Source organism: Lagopus muta, chromosome 3 (genome assembly GCF_023343835.1).
Source record: "Lagopus muta isolate bLagMut1 chromosome 3, bLagMut1 primary, whole genome shotgun sequence".
NCBI lineage: Eukaryota > Metazoa > Chordata > Aves > Galliformes > Phasianidae > Lagopus > Lagopus muta.
Genome location: NC_064435.1, coordinates 13,494,576 through 13,519,998, shown reverse-complemented (window position 1 = coordinate 13,519,998; position 25,423 = coordinate 13,494,576). Strand labels below are relative to the sequence as shown.

At 40.4% G+C, this 25,423-nt stretch overlaps 1 protein-coding gene across 5 annotated transcripts in view; it reads left to right on the top strand.

Moving 5' to 3' along the window:
- The window catches only part of LOC125691434 (ATPase family AAA domain-containing protein 2-like), a 63,990-nt gene that overhangs the window by 36,628 nt on the left and 1,939 nt on the right, over nt 1-25,423 (top strand). For 4 of the 5 annotated variants that reach the window (XM_048940827.1, XM_048940825.1, XM_048940826.1 and 1 more), the window contains exons 5-14: nt 13,626-13,714; nt 14,560-14,719; nt 16,675-16,765; nt 17,210-17,524; nt 18,467-18,593; nt 19,703-19,886; nt 21,393-21,578; nt 22,639-22,774; nt 23,677-23,843; nt 24,249-24,377. In XM_048940827.1, the coding sequence (XP_048796784.1) occupies nt 13,626-13,714; nt 14,560-14,719; nt 16,675-16,765; nt 17,210-17,524; nt 18,467-18,593; nt 19,703-19,886; nt 21,393-21,578; nt 22,639-22,774; nt 23,677-23,843; nt 24,249-24,377 (1,584 nt within the window). The remainder of the gene's footprint in view (nt 1-13,625; nt 13,715-14,559; nt 14,720-16,674; nt 16,766-17,209; nt 17,525-18,466; nt 18,594-19,702; nt 19,887-21,392; nt 21,579-22,638; nt 22,775-23,676; nt 23,844-24,248; nt 24,378-25,423) is intronic. The other variant, XM_048940823.1, reaches the window with a different exon arrangement.

The window sequence follows — 25,423 nt, the reverse complement described above, 5'->3', positions numbered from 1 at the left end:
GGATTGTATCAAAACTTACTGAACCGGGGAATAAAAATTGTATTTTTTCCATCAGCTCCATCGTATCAACGCTTCTGGCACTCATGGATGGGTTAGACAGCAGAGGGGAGGTGGTTGTCATCGGTGCGACCAACCGACTGGATTCCATCGATCCTGCCTTACGAAGACCTGGACGCTTCGACCGTGAATTCTTCTTTGGCCTCCCAAATAAAGAGGTCAGAAAGTAAATACAACCTTAATGCTAATGTGACAAAGTCGGATTTCATAGCAAAAAGTTGTGCAGATTGGATGTAAGGCTGATATCTGGAGACACTTCCATACTGTGCAGAGCAAATCTGCTGCTGAATATATATGATGACAACTTCAACAAGTAGTTCACTCTACTTTATTTTTGGTTTCACTGTGACTAGTCAAGAAAAACATGATGTTGCTTGTCACTGGCATGTTTTAAGAAGGAATGAAAATGCAAATTGGCTTTAAACTACTGTTCTCTCATCTTGAAGGTGAAGGAAGTGGTGTACATCCTCAATAATTACTTTTTGCTTGCATAAAAACTTGTATCATGACTGGTGATGGAATGTATTTGGAGCTTTCCCAAAGTTGTTTTGTTTGCTTAATTACTTAATCTGCTTGGGCATTTTCACCTTGAAATTCTGCTCTTGGTCTCAGTAATTCACTTATGAGTGGATGGAGGCGTACTTCATTAGATTGTTCTAATTGGGAGTTACCTGTAATAGCTGACATTCTTACTGCTTCATATTGACAGAGGCTTGGGTGAAGATGTGAAGTGCGCTGCAGAGGGGAAGGGCTTGGGAAGCTTCTAGTTCAGTGGCAGTGATTAACCAAGGTTACAACTGGTGTCCAGTTTGAGTCATAGTTATTTTCTTTACAGAAATTGCAGCAGCTTGAAGAGTGGTACTAGAATTACTTTACTTGAATGAACTGACAGAAAAGCAAGTGCAGTGAACTGATGGGACTGTCAGCATGAAATTTTCCAAATTTAAGAGAAATTTCTTGGAGGGGGAAAATAAAAAATGCTTTTCATGATAGTTTTTCTTTTCTATGCTTTTTTGCTGAAGATCATTAGGTCACGTATTTTGGAAACTTTCATGTAAGCTAGAATTGCCCTTTCTTTAGCTGCAGGTTCTCAGAAAAAAAGATAAACTTAGAATTATTAGATTTCCTGCTTGAAAATGAACATGTTAAATTAACTATAGAATGGTTTGGGTTGGGAGTGATCTAAAGATCATCTACTTGCAATCCCCTTGCTATAGGCAGGGACACCTCCCTCTAAACCAGGCTGCTCAAAACCCCATCCAGCCTGGCATTAAACATCTCCAGGGAGGGAGCATCCACAACCTCACTGGGCAACCTGTTCCAGTGTCTCACCACCCTCACAGTGAAGAATTTCTTCCTACTATCTAGTCTAAATCCATGCTCTACCAGATTAAACCCATTTCCCCTTGTCATGTCACTCCTTCTCCCTATAAAAAGTCCCTCCCCAGCTTTCCTGTAGACCTTCTTCAGGTGCTAAAAGATCTCCCTGGAGACTTCTCTATGCTGAAAAGCTTCAGTTCTCCCAGCCTGTCCTCATAGAGGAGATGCTTTAGCCCTCTGATTGTCTTTGTGGCCCTCTGGACTTGCTCCAGCAGCTCAATGTCCTTCTTGTGTTGGTGCCCCAGAACTGGACACAGTACTCCAGGTGGGGTCTCACAAAAGCAGAGCAGAGGGGCAGAGTCACCCCTCTCAACCTGCTGGTTGCACTTCTTTCAATGCATGCCAGTATACAAATGGCCTTCTGGGCTGCAAGTGTGCATTGCGAGCTCACGTTGAGTCTTTCATCAACAAACACTCCCAAATCCTTCTCTGCTCTCAAGCCGTTCTCCACCCAGCCTGTATTTGTACTTGGGACTGCCCCAACCCAGGTGCAGGGCCCTGTGCTTGGCCTTGTTGAACTTCATGAGGTTGGCATGGGCCCACCTTTTAAGCCTGTCCAGGTCCCTGTGGATGGCATCCTTTCCCTCTATCGTGTCAACTGCACCAAACGTTTAGCAGACAAGCAAACTGTTTGTAGTATTATGAAGCTTTTGAGGGAGTGTTGTTTCTTTTGTTGTTGCTGTTTTTAGGAAAAACATAGGACAAAATGAAATGCAACAATTTTTTGTTTCCAGGCTAGAAAAGAAATTTTCAAGATCCATACCCGTGACTGGACTCCTAAGCTGCTGGACACCTTTATAGATGAGCTTGCTACAGAATGTGTTGGTAAGACTGAAAACAAAATGTGTTAGTGGCTGTGACTGAGTTCCAAGGAGTCTTATCTTGTACCCAGCGGTACCCAAGCTGCTGTGCTTTGCTCTTCAGAATCCATTCTCAGATGAATAAATATGATTCCAATGAACGTATTCTTATTTCCTTCTTTTCACAGAGATTTTCCTCTGGCAAAATGGAATGTTTCCGTGGATACTGTTTAAGACCAATAAGAGAAAACATCACTGTGCATTCAGATTCCAGCTTTGAGACAAGTATGGAAATATTGAGTGAAAATGTGAATAGGAGACCCTTTGGAAAGTACTGTATTTATATACACTTAATCTGTGTTCAGCGTATAGTGAAAAACAAGAGGGCAAGCACACCTAGTGAGTCTTGTAATGATAAGTCTACAGGTAAGAATCCGTAGAGCTCTCTGGGTATGTTAATACCACTATCAGTACTTTGAGGCAGAAGGAAAGTCTTCTGCTTGTCCAAAAACCATGCATCCTTTCCCAGCTTTTTGGAGGTCTCTCTTCCGCTTTGGTTCATGAGATATAGTTCATATTTTGAGATTTCAAGATGAGCACGTGTAGTGGAAATGCTAAGTCACAGCCTGAACCAGTGATTGAGCTCCTGATGGGAAGGCAGGGCCAACCCAGGGGGACTCAGCTGTGTGCAGTGTAGCTGAGTGACCAGAAGGGGTGGAACCAGGATCCAGCCCTTCCCAGACCTCATTGAAGGGTTGGCACTCACTGGAGATCCCTTTGTACCTGAGGCTTTCCAGAGGTAGGCAGCTTTATTTCCTTCATGTTTGTGTCCACAGTTGCTGCGTTGGGGCTTGTTCTCATTTGCTGTAGCCAAAGAATTTGCCATCCTGATATTATTGCTGTACTTTCTATCCATTATAGCATTACAGCACATTAGGAAGTGTATGTTTGTATAGAACTGTGAGCATGTGTTACGTGACAGATTTGGGGTCTGAATCCTGCATGTAGGTTAAAGGCTTTTCTTTGTGTACTGGATTATAAAGGTGGTGAAGTTCCCAATTCTTAATGGGGCTGATACAGTAACTTTTTTCTCCCTACTTTATTCTCTCTTAATGTAGGCAATTGACAAAGACAAAATCTGACCTGAAAAAAGAAGAACATAAGGAAGGTAAGCAGTTGTAATTCACTAGGATTCTTATTTGAATTGTTCACTTTGTCTATTTCACTTGGCCCCAGAACTTTTGAAACTCATCAGCCAAAACTAATATGTTTCAAAGAGAATGAATTTCCTATGGGCTTTATGTAAATAGGAAGATATTCTTCCTGGGCTTTCAAGGAATTAATAGAATGCAGCACGAATTCCAGCTAGTTCTTAAGCATTGAGGAATCTGATTCTTACCTCGGGTTTCTCTTTTGCATGGGGTTTCTGTAGTCTGCAGGACACAAAATAATGGACAGTTGTTCTGGCAAATAGGTGGGACTACTACACTATTACAATATATCTAATTTAAAGAGCAGTTTGGTCAGGAGATGCACAAATCCACTGATGGTTGGAAGGTTTCACTGACGTTCATGGGTTTGACTTAGAACCAAACTGCAGAGCTGAAGGAAGCAGCACTTGGTGCAGAGAGATCACTTTCTGACACCTGGCAAAATCCGCTAGATCTGTGCAGTGTCCTACCAGCTATTGGCTAAAGCAGAGCAAGTGCCTGAAATGGAGCATTTCACATGCTGTTGTTCATGTGCTGATTGTAAAAGCATGTTATTTAGCAGGTCCACACTTGTCAGTGCTAACTATGAAACTAAGATCAAGGCGTAGCTGTCATCATACTAAGACTGTGGTGTAGCTGTTACCTTCCCAGTGTCCTCTGGTCAATATTTCAATGGCAGTGCAAGTAACAAACTTGTGAAAAAGGATGTACTATGTTAAATGCTAGGCAGGCTTTCAAAGAAAGCAGGAGCTGGAGTTTTCCAGCATTTGGATGTATATCTTGAAGTAGTTCTTATTTATATTATTACATAACAGTTCTTAAGCTGTTGTGTCATGATGTAGAAAGCAAAAATGATCCATGCTTACACAGGGTCATGAAGCACTTGCATCCTAAGAGAAGGCTTGCCTTTTCTTTAAACAATTGCCTTTTTTTTAACAATTTTTTTTAATGCTGTGAGATACTTAGATACATTTTAGATGGATGGAGCAAAACACTTTGGAGAAGTATTTGTAGTTTTCTCTACTGGACGTTTCAGTAATAAAGTTTTTGTACAGGTCATCCTTTTAAGTAGACTTTGTGTTCCAAACAAGCACTAAGCAGAGTGCTGTGCTCATGACAAAAACTTCTAAATCTGTATTTAAAGAAAAAAATCCACTTCAGGTTTTCTGTTTGCTTGCTTTTACATTTTAGAAGAACAATGATGAAAGAAGGGGAATCGCATCTTTACTGTCTCAAAATATTTCACGTATTTACTGTATTTCAGTCACAAGGACACTGAAAATGAGCGCTGATGCAAAAGCTGTCAAACAAATCCATGAAGAAAATGGGGATTTGGAGTTCCGACGAAGCCGTTACGCTGCTACAAATCAGTCTATTCTCTTTGATGCACTTATAACAAAGTAAGTGTTCTTTCCTTGCTGACCTGCTAAATGAGCCTTATTAGCAGGCTTTATGCCATGACACAGTACTGCCTATGGACTTTGTCTTTCTCTTGACAACAGAGAGAGGTATGGGATGAGGAATCTTCATGCTCTTAGTGCCTTTTGCATGTGGGTTCTGTGCCTTTCTGTGTTGTCTTCTGACCAAAAATGATAGCTTTACATTGCAATTTTCCTTAGATTTAACATGCTGTTTTCAATAGTTTTCTTAGTATCAGATGTCTTCATTTCTAGCAAACTTTTACACTTAACTCTCAGGTAAGATGCTAAGAGAAGTTTGATAGAGCCAAAGTGAAATAATGTAGCAACTCTGCATTTTTTGCCGTGGCTTTTCTCTGGTTCTGGAGCTCAAGTTGGTACTGTTATCTAAAAGATTCGCACAATGTGACAGCAGCAGGGATTATTTTTCCTGCACATATAATTATGGCAAAACAAGAAACAGAGATTATAGTTACAGGAGGAATAAGCAGCTTGTGTCAGTTAAGCCAAGATGACTGGTAGTTTTTAACAGTACTCAAGCTGCTCTGCGTGGTTGTAATGCTATCAGAATTTCTCTATAATGGTCCTGCTATGATCTTCAGAATTCTTACTTTCCTCCTGCATTCATATACATGCTTTAAATTGTGCTCAGCAAGAGGGAAAATCTGCAAACAGTGCATGTTGGCACATCCTCAAATACTTGTGCTTCAATCTGTGTAAAATAAATAAAAAGAAACATTTGATACTATTTTTTTTCTTAATATTTAAGAACTCAGCTTGGTGTCCGTGACTTCTGCCTTGTGCATGCCATATTAAAATGTTGTACTGAAGCTGTGTTCCATTTTAATTTTTTGGGTACTTGCCTATCTGCATTCTTACACGTCAACTTTTCGTCTTAGTACTGCAGAAGCAGTGTTGCAAAAGATGGATGACATGGAGAAGATGCGTTGACGCCATAAAAAGGGCTTGGAAGACTTTGGGGTGTTCAGCAATGCTGAAGTAAATACTCACTTATTTTATCATTTTTGCATAAGTTGAATATTTTGCATAGGCAAGTAATTTAGTAGTAATTTTAATTTAGCTGCAATCAGTTCCTTCCAAAGAATTCATTACTGGTTAAGGACGATACATTTTCTGCAATGCAATATTGTGCATTTTAGCTCTCTAATCAGAACTTTTGGTATGGTACTACAGACATCCTTTAAGAGTGGAAGAAATACCTTCTGCAGAAGATGTACTTTAACAGCTTAGTGTTACCTCACGTCTTATAACACAGTTTCTGAACTGGCTTACGGTTTTGGAATGGAGTTAAAAATCCATTTGAAACAAGATCCAGTCAAACAAATACTTGTTTCAGGGCTTGAGTTTTTACTCCAAGTCTTATTAAAAGTTCTGGTTGAGAACTGAATTCACAAAGATTACCTGATGCTTTCCATCCCATTTGTGTAACTTAGCTGTTTTTGCTTCGTTCCTTAATCTTCTTTCTCATCGTGTTCAAGAACACTTATAGTTGGCAAATTTAACAAAAGGCAATGGATGGTTTCTGTGTTTCTTCTCAGGATCTTAATGCCCTTTAAATTCAACACTGTCAAAGTTGTATGCCGCATTTACTCTTAGTTTTTCTCTATTAGATTACAAATGTCTGCTGTGCGTTTGAACTATAGGCACATAGACTATTAAGATGTTTAAAATCTGCCTTTGGATTTTTGTTTAGCTCTGAATTCCTTTGTATTTCCCTCAAGTTACAGAGTGGTAGAGGTTAGAAAGGACCCCCGGAGGTCAGAGTTCCAATCCCCCTCCTCAAGGCGCAGGTTGCCTAGGAGCGCAGAACGTCAACGCAGGTGTCCGCAGTACCTGGTGTAACATCTCTCACCTGCCTCTGAGCTATTTTGGTGTTGGTTGTGGTGGTTTTGGTTTTATTTCTTAGTGTTGCTAGAAGTTGTTTCTTTTTCCTTGATTCTGCCACGCTGTTGGGTTATTGGCTAATACACGCAGTTGTGTATCCAGGTAAGTGTTTAACCTCCTCAAGTGCGCCCTGGCATAGTACAGAAATTTTTGTTACAAACTGTAGATGTCATAATCATGATCCTGTTCACTCTTCCTGTGTGTTAATGTATTTTTGTGTGTATATTGTCCTCTGATAATGTTACTGTGTAGGCAGCAGACATGCGTTCTTCTGCACTTTTGTGACTGATGTTTCTTGTTGCTTTTCATTAGGAAAACCTTGATATGTATTCCTGTGAAAAGAAGGAAATTGGAGGAGGTGATGTAGCTGACAGTCAACAAGAGCTTGAAGGTTAGTTCTGTTTTCAATTTTTCTTTACTATGTCCTAGCCAAAAGCCTCCTTTTCATGGTTTTGAGCAGCATGGAAAGAAATTTTGGGAAGTAAACTAGGCTGCCAGAGGCATATGAGAATCTCCTCGCAAGTGCGAAGATCAGCTGGGCAGAACTTGGTGTTACCTGTTTTTGTACTTTAGCAGGTAGTCTATGGAAGCTGCTTTGGGGCCTGTAATAAGGAGCTTACTCAGTGTGAAGAGATGAGTGAGGTTAAGTCACAAAAGACCACGTTAACTTGGAAGTGCTGGGAAAAGTTGAAGTTTTTAAGAGGAAAATGGTGACGAAGGCAGTAAGTTAGATGATCCTTGTGGGAACTTTCTAAATGAAAAAGAGTGGAGACAGAACCCGAGAAAAGCTTTGCCACTAACTACCAGAAGCTCAGAGAAGATCAGGGATGTGCAGTGGCAGGGAGGAAACCAAGGGAAGGATTTGAGATGAATGATGACTGGGCCTGGGCACAGCTGGAACTTGGGAGCTAGATTGTTTATTCTTACCACTGTAGATTATTAAAACTTTTTGTCAGGAAACACTTGATGGTAATAACAAGTAACAACTTTCTGAAGTAGCTGTTTTCATGGGAGCAGCATTTTAGCTAAGCAAGGTGACAGACTTTTGTTATTAAACAGTATGGTGACAAGTCACCTAACAGTTTCTGAGAGGACTGAACAATGTCTATATTGTATGCTTGTTTTGGATTAGGAATTTCTGAAATATGTGTTGCATGAATTTGTCTTAAGATTTTCCAGGTCTGCTGTATCATGTAGGTGATGGTAACAGTAAAAGCTACAGGCACCTGTGTAGCGCATGCTGGTTTTAGGACTGTTTGCAACTATACCTAACAATTTAATGTCACATTGTGGTGCAGTAGCATCATCAGAAGAAATTGAGGGTAAAGAAGATGGTGGTGCTGAAGATAATCAAAAGCGTTATGAGCTCCGACAGAGGAAAACTGTTGTGCCCTACCAAGCTCCTTTGGAAAGTAGGTTATGTGCATGGTTTCTTTGAAGAGTTTATTTCTTGCACAGAAGTGAAATAGATATCTAGTTACCCGTCATTGCGTTTAATACTGTGCCTTCATTCTGCAAGTAAATTCTGGTCTTGTCAGATGCATGTGTCCTGTGCACATTATATTTCTATGCTAAGGCTCACTTGCTGATCTTTTTTCATTTGCTCTGCTATATTGCATTTGCAGCACTATTGCTGACTGCTACAGTGAGGCTCCAGAATTTCTTCTGCTTTGTACTCCTGGTGCTTCTTTTGATATGTAATGTAGAGTTTATATGACCAGTTTTCCTTCAATGTACTATTCTTTCTATCTGAGAACTTTCTGATTTTTAAGTTAGGGGAATAAAGAAGAGAATTAAAAATCAAGGGTGACCCATCTGTCCTTGAAATAATAGTAATCGTCCTTAGAGTTGGATGGGACCTTTAAAGGTCATCTTGTCCAGCTCCCCTGCAATGAACAGGGAGATGCACAGCTAGATCAAGTTGCCTAAGTCCTAATCCAGCCTCGCCTTGAGAGGCTCCAGGGATGTGGCACCAACCACTGGTGTGCTCTGGGCAACCTTATTTCGTTGCCTCACCGCCCTCACTGTAATGAAACAGGCTTGATGGTCTTGCTTCTATGGCTTTCAAGTCTCCTTAAAGGCAGGGATGTGTTCGCATTTCTACTGTGCACTGATGAAAAACAAGACCCAAACACTTGAAATTTCCTCTGGAATTAGAAATGGATGAAACGTGACACTTTCTGAATCTTTTCCTATTTTACTCTCTCAGATATGTTACCTCTCTTTTTTTTTTTTTAACTTTGTCTTCAACAGGACCGAGACAACACAAGATACTCCTTCCCAGCCCACGGAAACGGCCTAACAGGTTGGTGCACAGCCAGTGATAATTGACATTTCTTTGTAGTGTTTTCAGTCCTGTTACTTCATCAGCTTTAAAGGGCTTTCAGTTTGTTGGTGGTTACAGGGTAACCTTATGATTATCGCCGTGGTAATCTAAGCCTATAAAGGAAAGCAATCTTTGGATAGGAGGAGGTGGGTATTTCCTGGATTTTTAAAAATACAGTATTTGTGGGTCACTGATTTGATGGTTATGGAGGCCATGCCTGAGGCTGTGTCATTGAAATTCTTTTGTTCTGAAACTGAAGCCAGAATCTCCCTCTGAAATCTTTCGTCTTGAAATTTTTTTGTTGAGGATCATCAAGGTGAAATTATGAAGTTGAAGGATAAGTTCATTAGACTTAGAAGGGAAGGCTTTATGAAAGAGTTTGTGGAATTTTTAACCACTCAACTACTGGTTTCTTATTGAAATCACTTAATGTTTCTGTACGAAGCTTACCTTCAAGAAGAAAAATTCCTCGTGAAGTGATAAATTGCCATAGTAATGATGAAGGCTTCTTAGGTTCTGTAAGCAGTTAAAGCACAGAGGATGCTGTTGATAGGCACATTAGGAATGTTTTGTTCAGCATTCCTGAAAATAGATGGTCAGGGAAGGGTTTTTTGAAGCCTAACTTACATCAGTGAAAAGGGGTCATGTTTCACAGAGAGGATAATCAGAGCTACATGTGTAAGTGTGCCAGGTTGAGTGGACAAAATGAGCAGTTTGTTCATGAACTTTCTTTGTAAAATAAAAACATTTTAGAGGAAAAAAATTAATTTTGCTGTTCTGAGGAAGATAATGTAACATGCTTTTGAAATCACATTGTTAAAAAGCACACTGCACTGGAAAGTTAATGGATCTTGGAGAGTGAGTTTTGAGATAGAGTAGACAGTAAGTAGTGTCAAATATTGAGAGAATTCTGTTTGTTTTTTAACCTTTTGTTTAAATGCTTGCAGACTGAGACGTGCAGCCCACAGTGATGATTCCTCATCGTCTTCCCCTTCCTTGTCATCCTCATCTGATGAGGAGGAGAGCGTTGACAGGATCAAAAGAAGGTGACTGTATTTAGAGAACATGGGAGGGATGAATCTATTTGAGCAAACAGCACTTCCCTAACTGTGGAGAGTTATCCTCCTAATCTTGGATAGTTACTAAGTGGCGATTGTATTTAATCACACCTGTTGATTGTAACCAAACATTTTAAACCAGAGTTTTTAGAAATTAATTACTTATAAGCAGTTTGACTGTGAAGAGAGAATGGGGGGAGGAACACTTACTTATTTTTTTTCTAAGTAAAATCCTACTTCTGCAATTCTCAGTAGCTTGTCCAGAGAGAAAGCCACCATATCTAACAATTTGAGAAACCTAGGAAGTGACAAAGGTTTCATTTCTTATACAACCATCTTAATAAATGCACACACACACACAAAAAAAGTCTTCAGCCAGATGTCTTTCAGACTGGTATGCTTTCTGATATGCAAACTACTTGGGAATGACCACTGGTGGGAGGCCTTTCATAATGCTAATTTACACTGAAATGTGTCCCTTTGGAGTGTAATTTTTTTTTTTTTTAATGTACAATCAAAAACCCTTTGAAAGCAGTGAGTGTATTTTGGGGGTTTTTTCGTCACAAAAGTGAAGATGTGTTCATTGTTCCTATATGTGGAGTTGCTGGTTCTGAAGTTGTAGTCAGGTTTGTGCCATCTTGGCTGGCACGGATGCTCACACATGCTTAAAAAAACAAAACCAAACAAAAAAACCCATTGTCTCAGATGAATGTCTGGAGTGACCATTTTCTGTTCTTTACTCATGGAGGTTAACAAGTGTGTGACCTCAAATGAATATCAGCTCTTTAAGAAGTTTATGTTAATTAATAAAATCTTCTGTGTTCACTTGTCATAAAAGCAAATATTCTAGCTACGTCTGAAATAAGGCAGCTTTTTCTTTGTCCTTAATTGAAATCAGGTGTCTTCCAGTAAACCTTGAGGAGAATGAGCTGAAGGGAGTTCGTAAGGATCGAGTGAAAATTGGGAAAAGCCTGGCTGATGTTGATCCCATGCAAATCGATAGTTCGGTGAGTGGTTTAATTTGCTGCGTCAGTGTTTGTGAAGGCTTTCAGTAATGGGCCACCTGCAGCTATGCTTGATGGGTTTCTGTCAGGCAACTTCAGCAACAGCCCAGAACATTTCCTTGTTGCTGATGCATAACTTCTGGTGACACCTTCATCCAAATTGCTAACTTTGTTAACAAGGTGTGTTCTGTTGAATTGATCTTCAGGTGCGATTTGATGCCGTGGGTGGTCTTTCTGACCACATTGCAGCTTTAAAAGAAATGGTCATTTTTCCGCTGCTTTATCCGGAGGTGTTTGAGAGATTCAAAATTCAGCCTCCAAGGTAACTGATAGAAACTATTCATTGTAAGTTCACTGTTTTCAGGAGAATATTCAACCAAGTTATCAATGTTTCCTTGCTTCTGGCAACAGTGAGGGGTTGTTTCAGTAGTAGTAAAAAATAATTGCTTTAAAATGGATGGAGTCCAGAGCGTGCATCCATATAGCTTCCAAACATAAGCAGTGCCTTGTCGTGCATAAAAATTTCTTGTCTGCAGGTTGGAAATTCTGTGAAAGGAGAATGTATTTCCAAAGTGTCTTAGTGTTATAAAGTTGGGTTGGGGTGTTTTTTGTTTTGAGTTTTATGTACAAGTTGGCTTGATCAGTTTGTAAGGAGGAGGAGATGGTCTAATGGAAGTCATTTGTGATTTGGTTCTTGGAAGTCTGCTTCTCTTTCTCACCTTTCATGAAGTCCTCAGGTATCATCACTTGTAATGCTTGTTACAACAAGAATGTTGTGGTGTTTGTTGTGCTTGGGATAAAGTAAGAAGCTGTCCATTTCTTACGTAGCTAATCTTGTCAATTATGAAATTGGGTTATTAGATTTATTGATTATCCTTATATTCTTAGTAATCAAAACTCAGTCCTGGTATATGGAAACATAAGTTCAGATTATTTCCTGTCAGAAACTTTGGAAGTATTATTTAGAAGAAGAATAATGGAAAAAAAACCTTCCAGAGCCTTACTTCTTTATTCACTGAAATTCTTATTCAAACAGCAGCATGTTTAGTGCTTTCTTAGCTGATGGTTATGTTTATCTGAAAATGCAGAATACCCTTTTCTGTTTATTTTCTTAAATTTTCTATTCAGCATTAGACTTCCTCATTTTTCTCCAGCAGAAGATGGTCTATGAGGCCAAATCCTGTGACTTAAAGTTTTTTAAGAGAGAATTAAGTGCTTTACTAACAAGTCTTGATATCAAATCCATGCTTGTGTGAAAGCGAGAGCGTGGAGCGTATTGCTAAAGAGCAACCTGGTGATTCATCTGTTAACTCCTTCTGGGCAGAAGTTGCTTGTTTGAGCCCAGTTTGCTCTAATACCCTGTTTGTCTGCTAGCAGTTTTGGAAAGGTCCTTTTGGGGCAGTACATGCTCTTCTGCAGGTGTACATCTGAGGTATCTGCATTATTCATTTATTTTGTTGCCTTGGGAAATTTTGTCGGAGCACAAAACTTCAGGTCCTGCCAGGACCTTAACCCAACTTTAACTATTTGTGCTGTCTTGTACATGAAATGTTTTGGTTAGGTAAGAGGAGTTGTTTGTTCTAGGGATGATGGTTGTAATAGCTTCTCTTCACAATGTTTTTTTTTCCTATCTGAATCGTTTTTTATTGCAGAGGATGTCTGTTCTATGGTCCACCAGGAACTGGAAAGACCCTGGTTGCACGAGCCCTTGCGAATGAGTGCAGCCAGGGGAACAGGAGAGTGGCATTTTTTGTGAGGAAAGGTGCAGACTGCCTCAGCAAATGGGTTGGAGAGTCTGAAAGGCAACTTCGTTTGTTATTTGATCAGGTAAGATTGAAATATGCAGTATATTCCATTCCCAGTTGAAACTGTGATTTTCTGTGATTAACATTATTAAGAGCATCCATCCTCTTTTGGGTACTTCGTTAGGGTTGTTGGTGGCTTTTTTCCCCACTGAAATAGGAATGTCAGCGTTTGCTTTTTCAGTGCCTCCATAATTTGGATCAGAGACTTGAAATGGGAAAAGATCAAAATGAGAAAAGCTTTCAAAGCAAAAAAATTTCCTCCCACCAGAACAGCCGCAGAGAAGGCTGCAAGAGGCAAGAGATGATGGCTTTAGATCAGAGGGAAACAGATGCTGTCTGAAAGCAGGGTTCTTTAAATTCATAGAGGAGGCTTGCTTCCACAACCTGTAATTGAATTAAGTTCTGCTTGTTCTTTATGGCTGCCAAATAGCTGTAACAACTACTGGAATGATTTGTTTCCTGTCACCTGGTCACGGTAGGTTGATGTAGACTGATGCTTTCTGTTACTTATGTCAGATACTCCAAGTCAACAAGTAGAGATCCCTGATGTTACTCTTAAAAAAATCTAGTTGCAGTGACATGCCAACCATAATGTCTTTCATGTGTTTTCTCTTGAAACAGTGCTGTTTTACACTTACAGTATTACTGATTTTCACTCTAGGCATATCGCATGAGGCCTTCAATTATTTTCCTCGATGAGATTGATGGTCTTGCTCCTGTCCGGTCCAGTAAGCAAGACCAGATTCATAGGTATTATGTTTTCTATGTCTACGTAGAATCTGCTGGGAGTGGGAGGGGCGATGCTGACCACTTTGTATTCCTCATTAATTTATCCTGAAAACTTGTAGCTCGGTGCTCCTGAACTTGAGATTATTTGAGACAACAGTTGAAAACAGTTCACTTGCTCAATACTAGCACAAGGTCTGTGTTTCCTTACCTATTTTTGTCTGTCTTAAAATGAGTCACTGATGAGCATCATCAACAGAATTGCATCCTTTTTTGAGTACTCACTGGAGAAAGTAATAGAATGGAAGAATTGCTCAGGTGGGAGAAGACCTTTGTGATCATAAAGTCCAAACACAACCTAATTATACTACCCTAACTAACAACCCATTGCAAAATCAAGTCCCTGAGCACCACATTCAAATGGCTTTTAAACACGTTCAGGGATGGAGACTCAGCACCTCCCTAGGGAGTCTATTCCAGCGCTTTACAACCCTTTCAGTAAAGATATCCAACCTAAACCTCCCCTGGTGCAACCTGAGCCCATTTCCCCTCATCCTGTCACCTGCCACCAGTGAGAAGAGACCAACCCCACTCTCTGCAATCACCTTTCGGATATTTGAGAAGAGCCATAAGGTCTCCACTCCACCTCCTCTTCCCCAGGCTAAATGGCCCCAGTTTCTTTAACTAGCTTCTCATAGGCCATGTTCTCCAAGCCCTTCACAAGCCTACTTGGCTTTCTTTAGACCTGTTTCAGCAAGCTCAGTGTCCTTTCTGTATTGAGGTGCCCAAAGCTGAACACAACACTAAGTCATGTGGATTGTATCAAAACTTACTGAACCGGGCAATAAAAATTGTATTTTTTCCATCAGCTCCATCGTATCAACGCTTCTGGCACTCATGGATGGGTTAGACAGCAGAGGGGAGGTGGTTGTCATCGGTGCGACCAACCGACTGGATTCCATCGATCCTGCCTTACGAAGACCTGGACGCTTCGACCGCGAATTCTTCTTTGGCCTCCCAAATAAAGAGGTCAGAAAGTAAATACAACCTTAATGCTAATGTGACAAAGTCGGATTTCATAGCAAAAAGTTGTGCAGATTGGATGAAAGGCTGATATCTGGAGACACTTCCATACTGTGCGGAGCAAATCTGCTGCTGAATATATATGATGACAACTTCAACAAGTAGTTCACTCTACATTATTTTTGGTTTCACTGTGACTAGTCAAGAAAAACAGGATGTTGCTTGTCACTGGCATGTTTTAAGAAGGAATGAAAATGCAAATTGGCTTTAAACTATTGTTCTCTCATCTTGAAGGTGAAGGAAGTGGTGTACATCCTCAATAATTACTTTTTGCTTGCATAAAAGCTTGTATCATGACTGGTGATGGAATGTATTTGGAGCTTTCCCAAAGTTGTTTTGTTTGCTTAATTACTTAATCTGCTTGGGCATTTTCACCTTGAAATTCTGCTCTTGGTCTCAGTAATTCACTTATGAGTGGATGGAGGCGTACTTCATTAGATTGTTCTAATTGGGAGTTACCTGTAATAGCTGACATTCTTACTGCTTCATATTGACAGAGGCTTGGGTGAAGATGTGAAGTGCGCTGCAGAGGGGAAGGGCTTGGGAAGCTTCTAGTTCAGTGGCAGTGATTAACCAAGGTTACAACTGGTGTCTAGTTTGAGTCATAGTTATTTTCTTTACAGAAATTGCAGCAGCTTGAAGAGTGGTACTAGAATTACTTTACTTGAATGAACTGACAGAAAAGCAAGTGCAGTGAACTGATGGGACTGTCACCATGAAATTTTCCAAATTTAAGAGAAATTTCTTGGAGGGGGAAAATAAAAAATGCTTTTCATGATAGTTTTTCTTTTCTACGCTTTTTTGCTGAAGATCATTAGGTCACGTATTTTGGAAACTTTCATGTAAGCTAGAATTGCCCTTTCTTTAACTGCAGGTTCTCAGAAAGAAAGATAAACTTAGAATTATTAGATTTCCTGCTTGAAAATGAACATGTTAAATTAACTATAGAATGGTTTGGGTTGGGAGTGATCTAAAGATCATCTACTTGCAATCCCCTTGCTATAGGCAGGGACACCTCCCTCTAAACCAGGCTGCTCAAAACCCCATCCAGCCTGGCATTAAACATCTCCAGGGAGGGAGCATCCACAACCTCACTGGGCAACCTGTTCCAGTGTCTCACCACCCTCACAGTGAAGAATTTCTTCCTACTATCTAGTCTAAATCTATGCTCGACCAGATTAAACCCATTTCCCCTTGTCATGTCACTCCTTCTCCCTATAAAAAGTCCCTCCCCAGCTTTCCTGTAGACCTTCTTCAGGTGCTAAAAGATCTCCCTGGAGACTTCTCTATGCTGAAAAGCCTCAGTTCTCCCAGCCTGTCCTCATAGAGGAGATGCTTTAGCCCTCTGATTGTCTTTGTGGCCCTCTGGACTTGCTCCAGCAGCTCAATGTCCTTCTTGTGTTGGTGCCGCAGAACTGGACACAATACTCCAGGTGGGGTCTCACAAAAGCAGAGCAGAGGGGCAGAGTCACCCCTCTCAACCTGCTGGTTGCACTTCTTTCAATGCATGCCAGTATACAAATGGCCTTCTGGGCTGCAAGTGTGCATTGCGAGCTCACGTTGAGTCTTTCATCAACAAACACTCCCAAATCCTTCTCTGCTCTCAAGCCGTTCTCCACCCAGCCTGTATTTGTACTTGGGACTGCCCCAACCCAGGTGCAGGGCCCTGTGCTTGGCCTTGTTGAACTTCATGAGGTTGGCATGGGCCCACCTTTTAAGCCTGTCCAGGTCCCTGTGGATGGCATCCTTTCCCTCTATCGTGTCAACTGCACCAAACGTTTAGCAGACAAGCAAACTGTTTGTAGTATTATGAAGCTTTTGAGGGAGTGTTGTTTCTTTTGTTGTTGCTGTTTTTAGAAAAACATAGGACAAAATGAAATGCAACAATTTTTTGTTCCCAGGCTAGAAAAGAAATTTTCAAGATCCATACCCGTGACTGGACTCCTAAGCTGCTGGACACCTTTATAGATGAGCTTGCTACAGAATGTGTTGGTAAGACTGAAAACAAAACGTGTTAGTGGCTGTGACTGAGTTCCAAGGAGTCTTATCTTGTACCCAGCGGTACCCAAGCTGCTGTGCTGTGCTGCAGAACCAGTCCATGAGGCAGCTGGCGTGCCTTCCCATCAGTCAAAATTAGCTGCTTTCATCTGCTTCCCTGTTGTTGTTGTTGTCATTGTTGTCTCAGAACATTGAATGGGTTTGAGGCATCTTGCCCCAGAACAAAGTTGGGATTAGGAAACTGTTTCACAGGCCTTGGATACCAGGCAGTCAGTCACAGAACAAATCTTCCCTGCTGTGCAGTAATAGCTTAAATTCTCTGTTAACCCACTTGTTTTTCGGACTGCGAATTCTTTAAATGTTGCATCTTGGAAACCTGGACTTTGGCTCATGTTTTTGCCTGAGACTGATGTAACACTTAATTCTTTGTTTATTTAGGGTACTGCGGAGCTGACATAAAATCTTTGTGTGCTGAGGCTGCTCTCTGTGCCCTCCGCCGACGCTATCCTCAGATCTACTCGAGTAGTGAGAAATTGCAACTGGACATCAATTCTGTTAAAATAAATGCAGAAGATTTTGTGATGGCTATGGAGAAAATCATTCCGGCGTCACGGAGGGCTGTGCCATCACCGGGCCAAGCACTGTCACCTATTATGGCACCACTCCTAGGAAATACGCTCTCGAGAATCTTACAAGCCCTGCAAAGGGTATTTCCTCATGCAGAGCTTGCGCTGAAGAAGGACCAGCAGCAAGGTATAACCACAGGATCCACTTCTTCAAGATTTTGCCAAAGCAAAAGGTTCTGATTTGTGCAGTCAGTGTACACAAACACTTCAGATGTAACAGTGATAGAATTTTATGATTTGTGTGTGCATGCTTTTATTACGGGAGTAACTGGAATATAATGCATAGCATTTATTCTGGATTCTAAAGTGAAATGTGAGATGGAAGTACTGAAGGGCTCGATACATAGGAGAGCAGTACACGTTCTCTGCTAAAGCATCCTGTTTCCAACAGTTGCTAACATATTTAGCATTTGTAGAGACAGAGATAAGTATTGAAGCGTAAGGCTCGTTCCAGTCCTGGTTAATGGAGATCCCTTTAGAGTGACGTGCTGATTTCTGGAGAATGTTCTACTAGTGTTACTCTCAGCAGAGCTGGTAGTTTCATTTGCTTTGGTAAAACAGAAGCAGAAAGGGTAGGGGATTGGTAATTGCCCTGCCGTTCTGTTGCCTTCCTTCCATTATTTTCTCCTTCAGTTATCTTTAAGGATCCTTAATTAGAAGATGGGTTTGTCACTGTCATGATTTATTAGTCCTAGACCAGGGAGTCTGTGGCCACCACATCCTTAATCTCCATGTTTCCACTGTGAGAACCTGCTCCAGGAAGTAATAGCCTTCTTGGATTTTTTAGCTATTTCAGAACTACACAAATTGTTCCTAATTATATTTATTCTATGGGGAAAAGAATGAACAACTGAGAAACATACCTTCTACATGTTGTGGAACTTAAAGGAGCAGCACTGCAGAGATGTGCAGCCTCCATAGATCAGTAGCAGGATGATCTCTGGGAAATAACAGTCAGCATGTGACCTGAAATGAAGAAGGGGTTTTGACATTGATTTTGAAGCTGAAGAGCAAGAGCAAGAGGTACAGAGCGTTTAGGAAAAAATAACAAGCCTCTTTTGTCTTTCAGGCAATTTAAATCCTTTCTTAAAAGGTGATGCATTTGGCAGAAATTATGAATCCCCCTCAATCTTTGAAGAGAATGTAACAGATACAACGATTTGCAGACCACAGGGAAAATTCCTTGATTTTAGTAGGTAAATGTCTGTTCCAATTGCATTTAAATTCTACTTTTTCAGCAGTTTTGGCTGTTACAAATATGGGGGGTGGTAGATGTTGAAGTAGAATCAAATGTGTGTGTTGAGGGGGTGATAGTTATTTGCAAGAAGTAAGCATGAAGGTACTGAACTTCTAATAAAATGCATTGCTAGAACTGATCAAATTCAAAACTGAAAAAATCAGCTTTCTTTACCTAAGCCAAGTGATCCTCAGGCTATTAGAGCATGTTGATTTAGAATACTCAAAACCATGGAACTCGATCTGTCATCTCAGCTTTAAAAGCCTGTGTGGATTTGTGCAGCCCTCTTGCCCATCTGTTTTCCAGGACTGTTAAACCAGTAGCAAATTACGTAGCAGGAACTCAAAACTGTTTTTGCTACCATTCAGCCACTAACTTCTGTTAATGTTCTCATGTGGAAGTCAAGCCCACAGCTCAGATGTTAGATGATGTTATTGCAGCCAAATCAAACTTTTTTCTTCTCAATCCTATTGCTGCACTGTTCAGAACATTTTCTGCCCTATAAAGAAATATTTTGTTTGTATGTAATATACTGCTGTAATTCAAGGAGTCCAACTCTGTGCTCCATTAGATATGGCCAATGTATTTCAGTGCCCACACCCACTCTTTTCTAACAGCGTTGCTCTGCTCATTTCTTCCTACCTCAGCTAAATTTGACAGAGGTAGTCAAAACTCAATAACTTGAATGAGAGCCCTACTGAAGGTTAGTGTCTGGCTGACAGTGACATCCAGATGGGTGTGTGCTGGAAGTTGTTGTGCTACTTCATCTCAGGTAACTAGCCAGTTGTCAGGTGTGTATTTAGCTGGACCACCTCCATGCACAAATTTAGGAGCCATTAATTAAAAGAGCAAGATGAGTGGCAGATATGACAGGGATTAGTAGGATTTTTTAGGGGGCAGTAAGCAGGCTGTAAGAACATGGGTTTTGATAGACTTCCTGGTCACAGAACTTGACTTGCTGGAATATGAAGAGTACTGTAAATATATGCATATATAGAAAAGAAATACTTTGAACATCTTTGTGTCTATTTCTTTTTTCTTTTTTTTTTTTTACTATTCTTTTTCTAGGAAAGCTTACTGGCAGCCTACATCCTGCAGGCCACATCTGCTGTTAGCAGGAAAGGCAGGATATGGCCAGGCATCCCACTTGGCACCTGCTGTTTTGCATTCTCTGGAAATGTTTCCAGTTCATACTCTGGACATGTCAGTTTTATTTGTTAACACGTCATCACCTGAAGAGACATGTGCACAGGTATCTTTTTTTTTTCACTCTTTAATCTCACAATCTCATTAATTAATGTAAACAGTCAATTGAGTTGCAAGATGAGCAAAATTCATTGCTAGTGGCAGTGGCATTATTGTTCTGTTCATGTCTGAAAAATCACCTTTTTTTCTTTTAATCTAGTCCTACACAGTAGGAATGTTGTACATGGCCGTAGTTTTCACTGCAAATTTAACAGTAAGAATGCAATTCAGGAATCTGAAAGATGCTGCTAATAATCCTCTCTCTGTGGCAGGAAATCCTGCTCATCTCAATAGGATTCAGAAAGTAATTTTCATTACCTTCTAAGACTGTGCTCCCAGTAGATGGCTCTGCATCAGACTGCATATTCTGCAGTTCTGTATCCTTTGTTGTTGTTGTTATATTTGTAAGGCAACCAATGTTTCAGGGAAGTGTCTGGGTTTTTTGTTGATAGTTTTCTATGTTTGTTACACGTCCATCTTATACGTTTTGTGCTGCTGCAGTACATGCAATAAGTGCCTTAAAAATCACAACACCTACATTTGTACAGTGGAGAGGTTTTTCTTAACTAGAAGAAACAAACAGATCCTAGAGCCAATTTGCTTTCAGGCGAAAAATCTGTTGTTGGGAGTCACTTTTCTTCTTTCTTAGAAGCATTTGAGAGCAGTACAAGTAAGGACAGGCATGATATGTGACTGGTTACTCCTTTGTCCCACGTTTCCTTTTTTGTTGTGTGATGGCTGTGTCTGTGGCCATAGAACCATGGTGTCAAGTCTCTGCCTGGATATACGCTTCCCATCTTGCAGCTGGTGCAACCTGAATGCTGATAGCATGAAAGAGTGCCCAGAGAAATGTGTCGTGTAAGGATGCTTGCCATGTGGTAGATGCATGTCCTCTTGTGTGCTGTGCCATATGTGGGCAGTGGCTTGTTGGACTTCCTGAGCTTGTTGTCTGATCTGATGAATCCTTTGCTAAGGAGAAACTGAGTTACAGAACCATTTGTTCAGGCTGAAGACCTCACAAAAACGTACCAGAAAATATGAATTAAAACTAGGATTCTTTTGCAGTGCAGCCCTCCTCTTTTCACCTAAGCCTTTGTTTCTTCAGACTGTGCTGCAGACTGACTTGGATACGTGTCTGCTCTGAATTGGAAGTGGTGCAGCCACAATCATGTAGGAATTGAGCTAGACTCAAACAGCTTGCTGAGGGGTTAGGCTTGGTTCTTCTGGCACGCCACCACGCTGCTTGAGTTGCAAGGCTCTTTTGGAGTTCTCTCGTACCTAAGAAGTTTTGAATAAAGGCAGATTCAGGTCTGATTCTGTCTGTGTAGCAATGATGTATATTGGAGCAAAAGTAGCAATTTTGCCCTCTTAGTGGTTCTTTAGTTAGTTTGTTTTGATGGTTTGGCTTTGTGTACATGCATTTCCTAGGATAGTTGGATGGATACGTAGACTTATGGATTAGCAGCCTATTCTACATGGTTGAGTTGTCTCATCCAACCTTTTGTTTTGCTAGTTGATCCGAGAAGCTCAGAGGACAGCACCAAGCATAATTTATATCCCACACATCCATTTGTGGTGGGACAGTGTTGGAGCTACGCTGAAAGCTACCTTTCTATCACTAATTCAGAACATTCCATCATTTGCTCCAGTCTTGCTGCTTGCAACATCAGATGTCTGTCACACTGCTCTCCCGGCTGAGGTATTTCTGTCAATGCTTCTCTTAACTCTTCATTCAGTTTCTTGTTGTTTGAGGAACACTTGAGGCATTGGAGTACTGTGCTTTCTGAAAATGCATACTGTCATGATTTAGGCTCCCTAACAAATCCCTTCAGATTTGCTTAGAATGAAAATGCTGAAAGCATTTGCCTCAAGTGTTTTTTGAGTCAAATGACCAACTTTGACCCAATATTTCCCCTCCTTCTCACAAGCAGGTAAGGTAAATTTACTTCAGACAATAATTTGAGTGACTGCAAGGCAGTTGGGTATCTACTTTGTCCAGACTGTGCAGTCCCTACAATGGAGGTAGCAAAAATATATTTTTAGTGAGAACATTTCTTGTGATGTACTGCCATTGCATAGTAGGGTGGATGAAATGCTAGTAATTAAATGTAATTTAGAATAAGTTAAGATTGCAACACTTCTAGGAAAAAAAATCCATCCCTTTCTTTGTAAAGGCTAAAGATTCAAATCGGAAGCTGAGTTCCAACTTCTTTCTAAGTAACTTTGAAATCCAACTTTTATTGTATTTCTAACTGCACTTCAATAAGCGTACATGTGCTTACTGATGAATCCTTTGCAGACTTCTAAGAGTCTGCATTCAAGTGTTCAGAATGGAAATGTGCTGTTTTCACTCTGATTGCTTTGTCTCAGTGCTTCAAGGGGAAGACGGTATTGCCTCGATGTGTTTGTTAGGAAATGCTTTGGGAGTGCTTAAGTTTCCACAGAAGTTTTTATACTGGTAAATCAGTTCCTTCTAAGATAATATTGAAATTCTTTCCCTACCTCTTGATAGTAAAGATAGAAAAATAGACTGCACCTTAGAAGCGTGCAAATTGAGACCTTATTTAAATACAGAAATAAAAACTTATTAAAAGCTCTCTGTGGTCTACTGAACTGAATCCTTTCTCTTCCTTCTCTAGCTACTATGCAGGTTAAAATTAAAGGGCAGCGAGGGAAGTCAGTACAAAGTGAGTGGTCTTAGATGTTGTGAATGTCACAACGTTACCGGTTTATCCTACAGTTTTCTCTTCGTGCTTTAGGTACAAACATTGTTTAACAGTGATTTTGGAGAAGTTTTCAATATCCAATCTCCCAGTGAGGATGAAAGAAAACATTTTTTTGAGGACTTGATCTTGACTCAAGCTGCTAAACCTCCCGCTTCAAGAAGGAAAGCAGGTGAGGATATTATTGAGTGGCTCCCAAATTGCTAATTCTTGGTATCATGGTTTCTGAATACTCAGCTAGTTTTCAATGATGCAAAAGAGCATCTTCCTTCTCTCCTCCCTTCTGTCCCCAGAATGCTAAAATACTTGCTACCCCTTTACTGTTATTTCCAACTAAAGGGTGAAAGTGAAGAAAAAGTGAGGAGCTATAAAAATAGAGATGGAAAGGGAACAGTCATTATTTCTTCCTGCTCCTTTGAGTAGGGCATGAAGAGACTTTGGCTTCTTTCCATCGGAACACATGACATGTTGTAAAGATTCCTGGTCTCAGGAGTGAGTGGGAATTTTGCCACCGAGTTCACTCACATTTTGTGCAATCTTACGTAAATACGAAGCACGGTGGGCTTTTCTGTTGGGCAAAACCACAAAGTTTGTTTGTAACAAGGTTAACAGAACCAGAAAGCATATGGCGTGTCAGTCTTTACAGGCTGGTTTTTTTCTCCTTTGAATGTTGCCTTAAAGTTGTCTCTTTAATTAAACTCTTCTTAATATGTATTTAGCTTTCAAAGACTGGAGTGTGATAGCAACTTTAAAGGCTGTGTGGCTGTTTGTCTGTGTTGTTCATGTCGTAAGATGAAGTGTCTTACCTTGCTTTTTAGAAATAATTCCTATTGAAGGGAAGAGTTGCCTGCCTGTAACATCTTGAAGATGATGATTTTGCGAATGAAATGAAGCAGTTGACTTTTAATGGGGTTGGTTCGCTATTAAAGATTGGACTTTTTTCTGAACGTAGGGAGTGTGTGCTTCAATTCCTTTGATTGGTTTCCTTGTAAGTCAAGTCAAATGAAGATGATGGATTTTGAAAGAGTTATTTTCGTAATCTTTTGGTTTGCTTTTTCTACTGTTTCTTTGTAGAGGTGTCAAAAAGAAAACGCAAAAAAACCGACTCCTCTTTTCCCGTTGCAAAGAGAAGAAGGTCTTTTCAATTCAATGAAGAACAGAGGCACACGAGTGCTGAAAAAGCAATGGACATTATGACAGAGTCAGCTATTGTAGTGCTGGTGGATTACTGTGAGCTCAAAGTACGTCTAAGTTCAACTTTGTTTAAATTGTGAAATAGGACATATTTTTGCTTTATGTACAGTTATCAATTGAGGCAGTTGTTAACCAGTGCCAATTTACACAGTTAACGGCAGGGATATATAGCACAAATCAACCTACCATGGACTGTGATTGATGTGTTTCCACACCTACAGCTGCTGTAGGTTTCTGTAGGTTGCTGTTTTTACTTCTGGTAAGCATTGTCTTAGGAGGCAGTTTCTCCACCTCAGTGTTAAAATTCAACCAGCCCTTTTACCTTAAAGCAGCCCACTGACAACCTGCTAGTACTGTTACTTATTAATGTTACTGCTAAGCTTCCAAAAACAGAAGAGCCAAGGATCTTCTGCTATTCTAAACTTGTATTTTTCCCATTTTTTTTTCCTCAGCAACTGCTGGATATGGTCACTGATCTAACAAAGGAGGCTGATATATTCTATTTTGAAAAATTATATGCTAAGATTTGTCAGTGTATTTATCAACACCGAGACGATTATGACAAAACCGAATTACTGAAGGTAATTTTTGTCTTATAGCATGTTCTATCACTGGTATGCAGTGAATGTGCATTCTGGAGATCGTGCTGCTTTAGCATTACTCTTCACTGTTTTGTTGTCTGTGCAAAGACAAAAACCAAAGTAAGACTTTGTCATTTCAGTCTGGGAGGCACTTCTCCATATTGCAAAACCATTGTTAGATTTGGCATAATTGGTGGTTTCAGCAGGAAAAAGCTTGAACTTGAAGACAACGAGTCACCCACACGGCCCTTTCCAAGCAGTTAGCATTAATCTGTCAGTAGTTTTTCTTGAGAACTGACTTAAGGGTGGGGGGCTGTGAAGGGGTGCTTTTCTCAGTGTTCTGCTTCCTCTTTCACCCCTGCAGGCAGGAAGACACGGTGATACTTGGTAGATGTTCCACCCTTAAGAGCAATTAAAGTATGAAACATTAACAGGAGAGATTCTAGTGAGACTAGAGAAAAGTCTCAATTTCTAACCAGTGTGCTTGAGCATCTGTAATTGGACGTAAAGGGAGATTTCTGCCTGTGCCAGCTGTACACTAACGGGTCCAACTCTCTGATCTCTCCCTGTAAGAGAGGATTTTGGAGTTGTCAGAACTCAACAGAAATCTTCCTGAGGCACCGTGGTCCAAGTCAGGCATTCCCAGTATTGCATCAATTTGGATGTGATGGTTGTTCAGTCTTTAGACTTAGGATCCTTGAACCCATTTGTCTTTGAGCTGCTTGTGCCTGAGAACAGATAAAATTCTTGATGCCTCTCAGTCTGCCTTGGAAAGAGGAAGCCTCTTTGTTTAGGCACCAATCATCTCTATCTCTTCTTCCACATCTGATAAAGAGTTATAACAGATGCTCTGTTCTGACTGGGAGAGTCAACAGTGTTTGGATTAAGGGAAGCCACCCTTGGAAAAGCTGCACCCTTCTCTCAGCTAGGATAACAATATGTTTTAGCTTGAGAAGGGATTTATTTTATTTCAGGGCTTGAGAGCCTTTGTTACTTAACTTGTAATACTTCAAGCAAGCCATTTTCTTTTAATTTATTTTCTACCT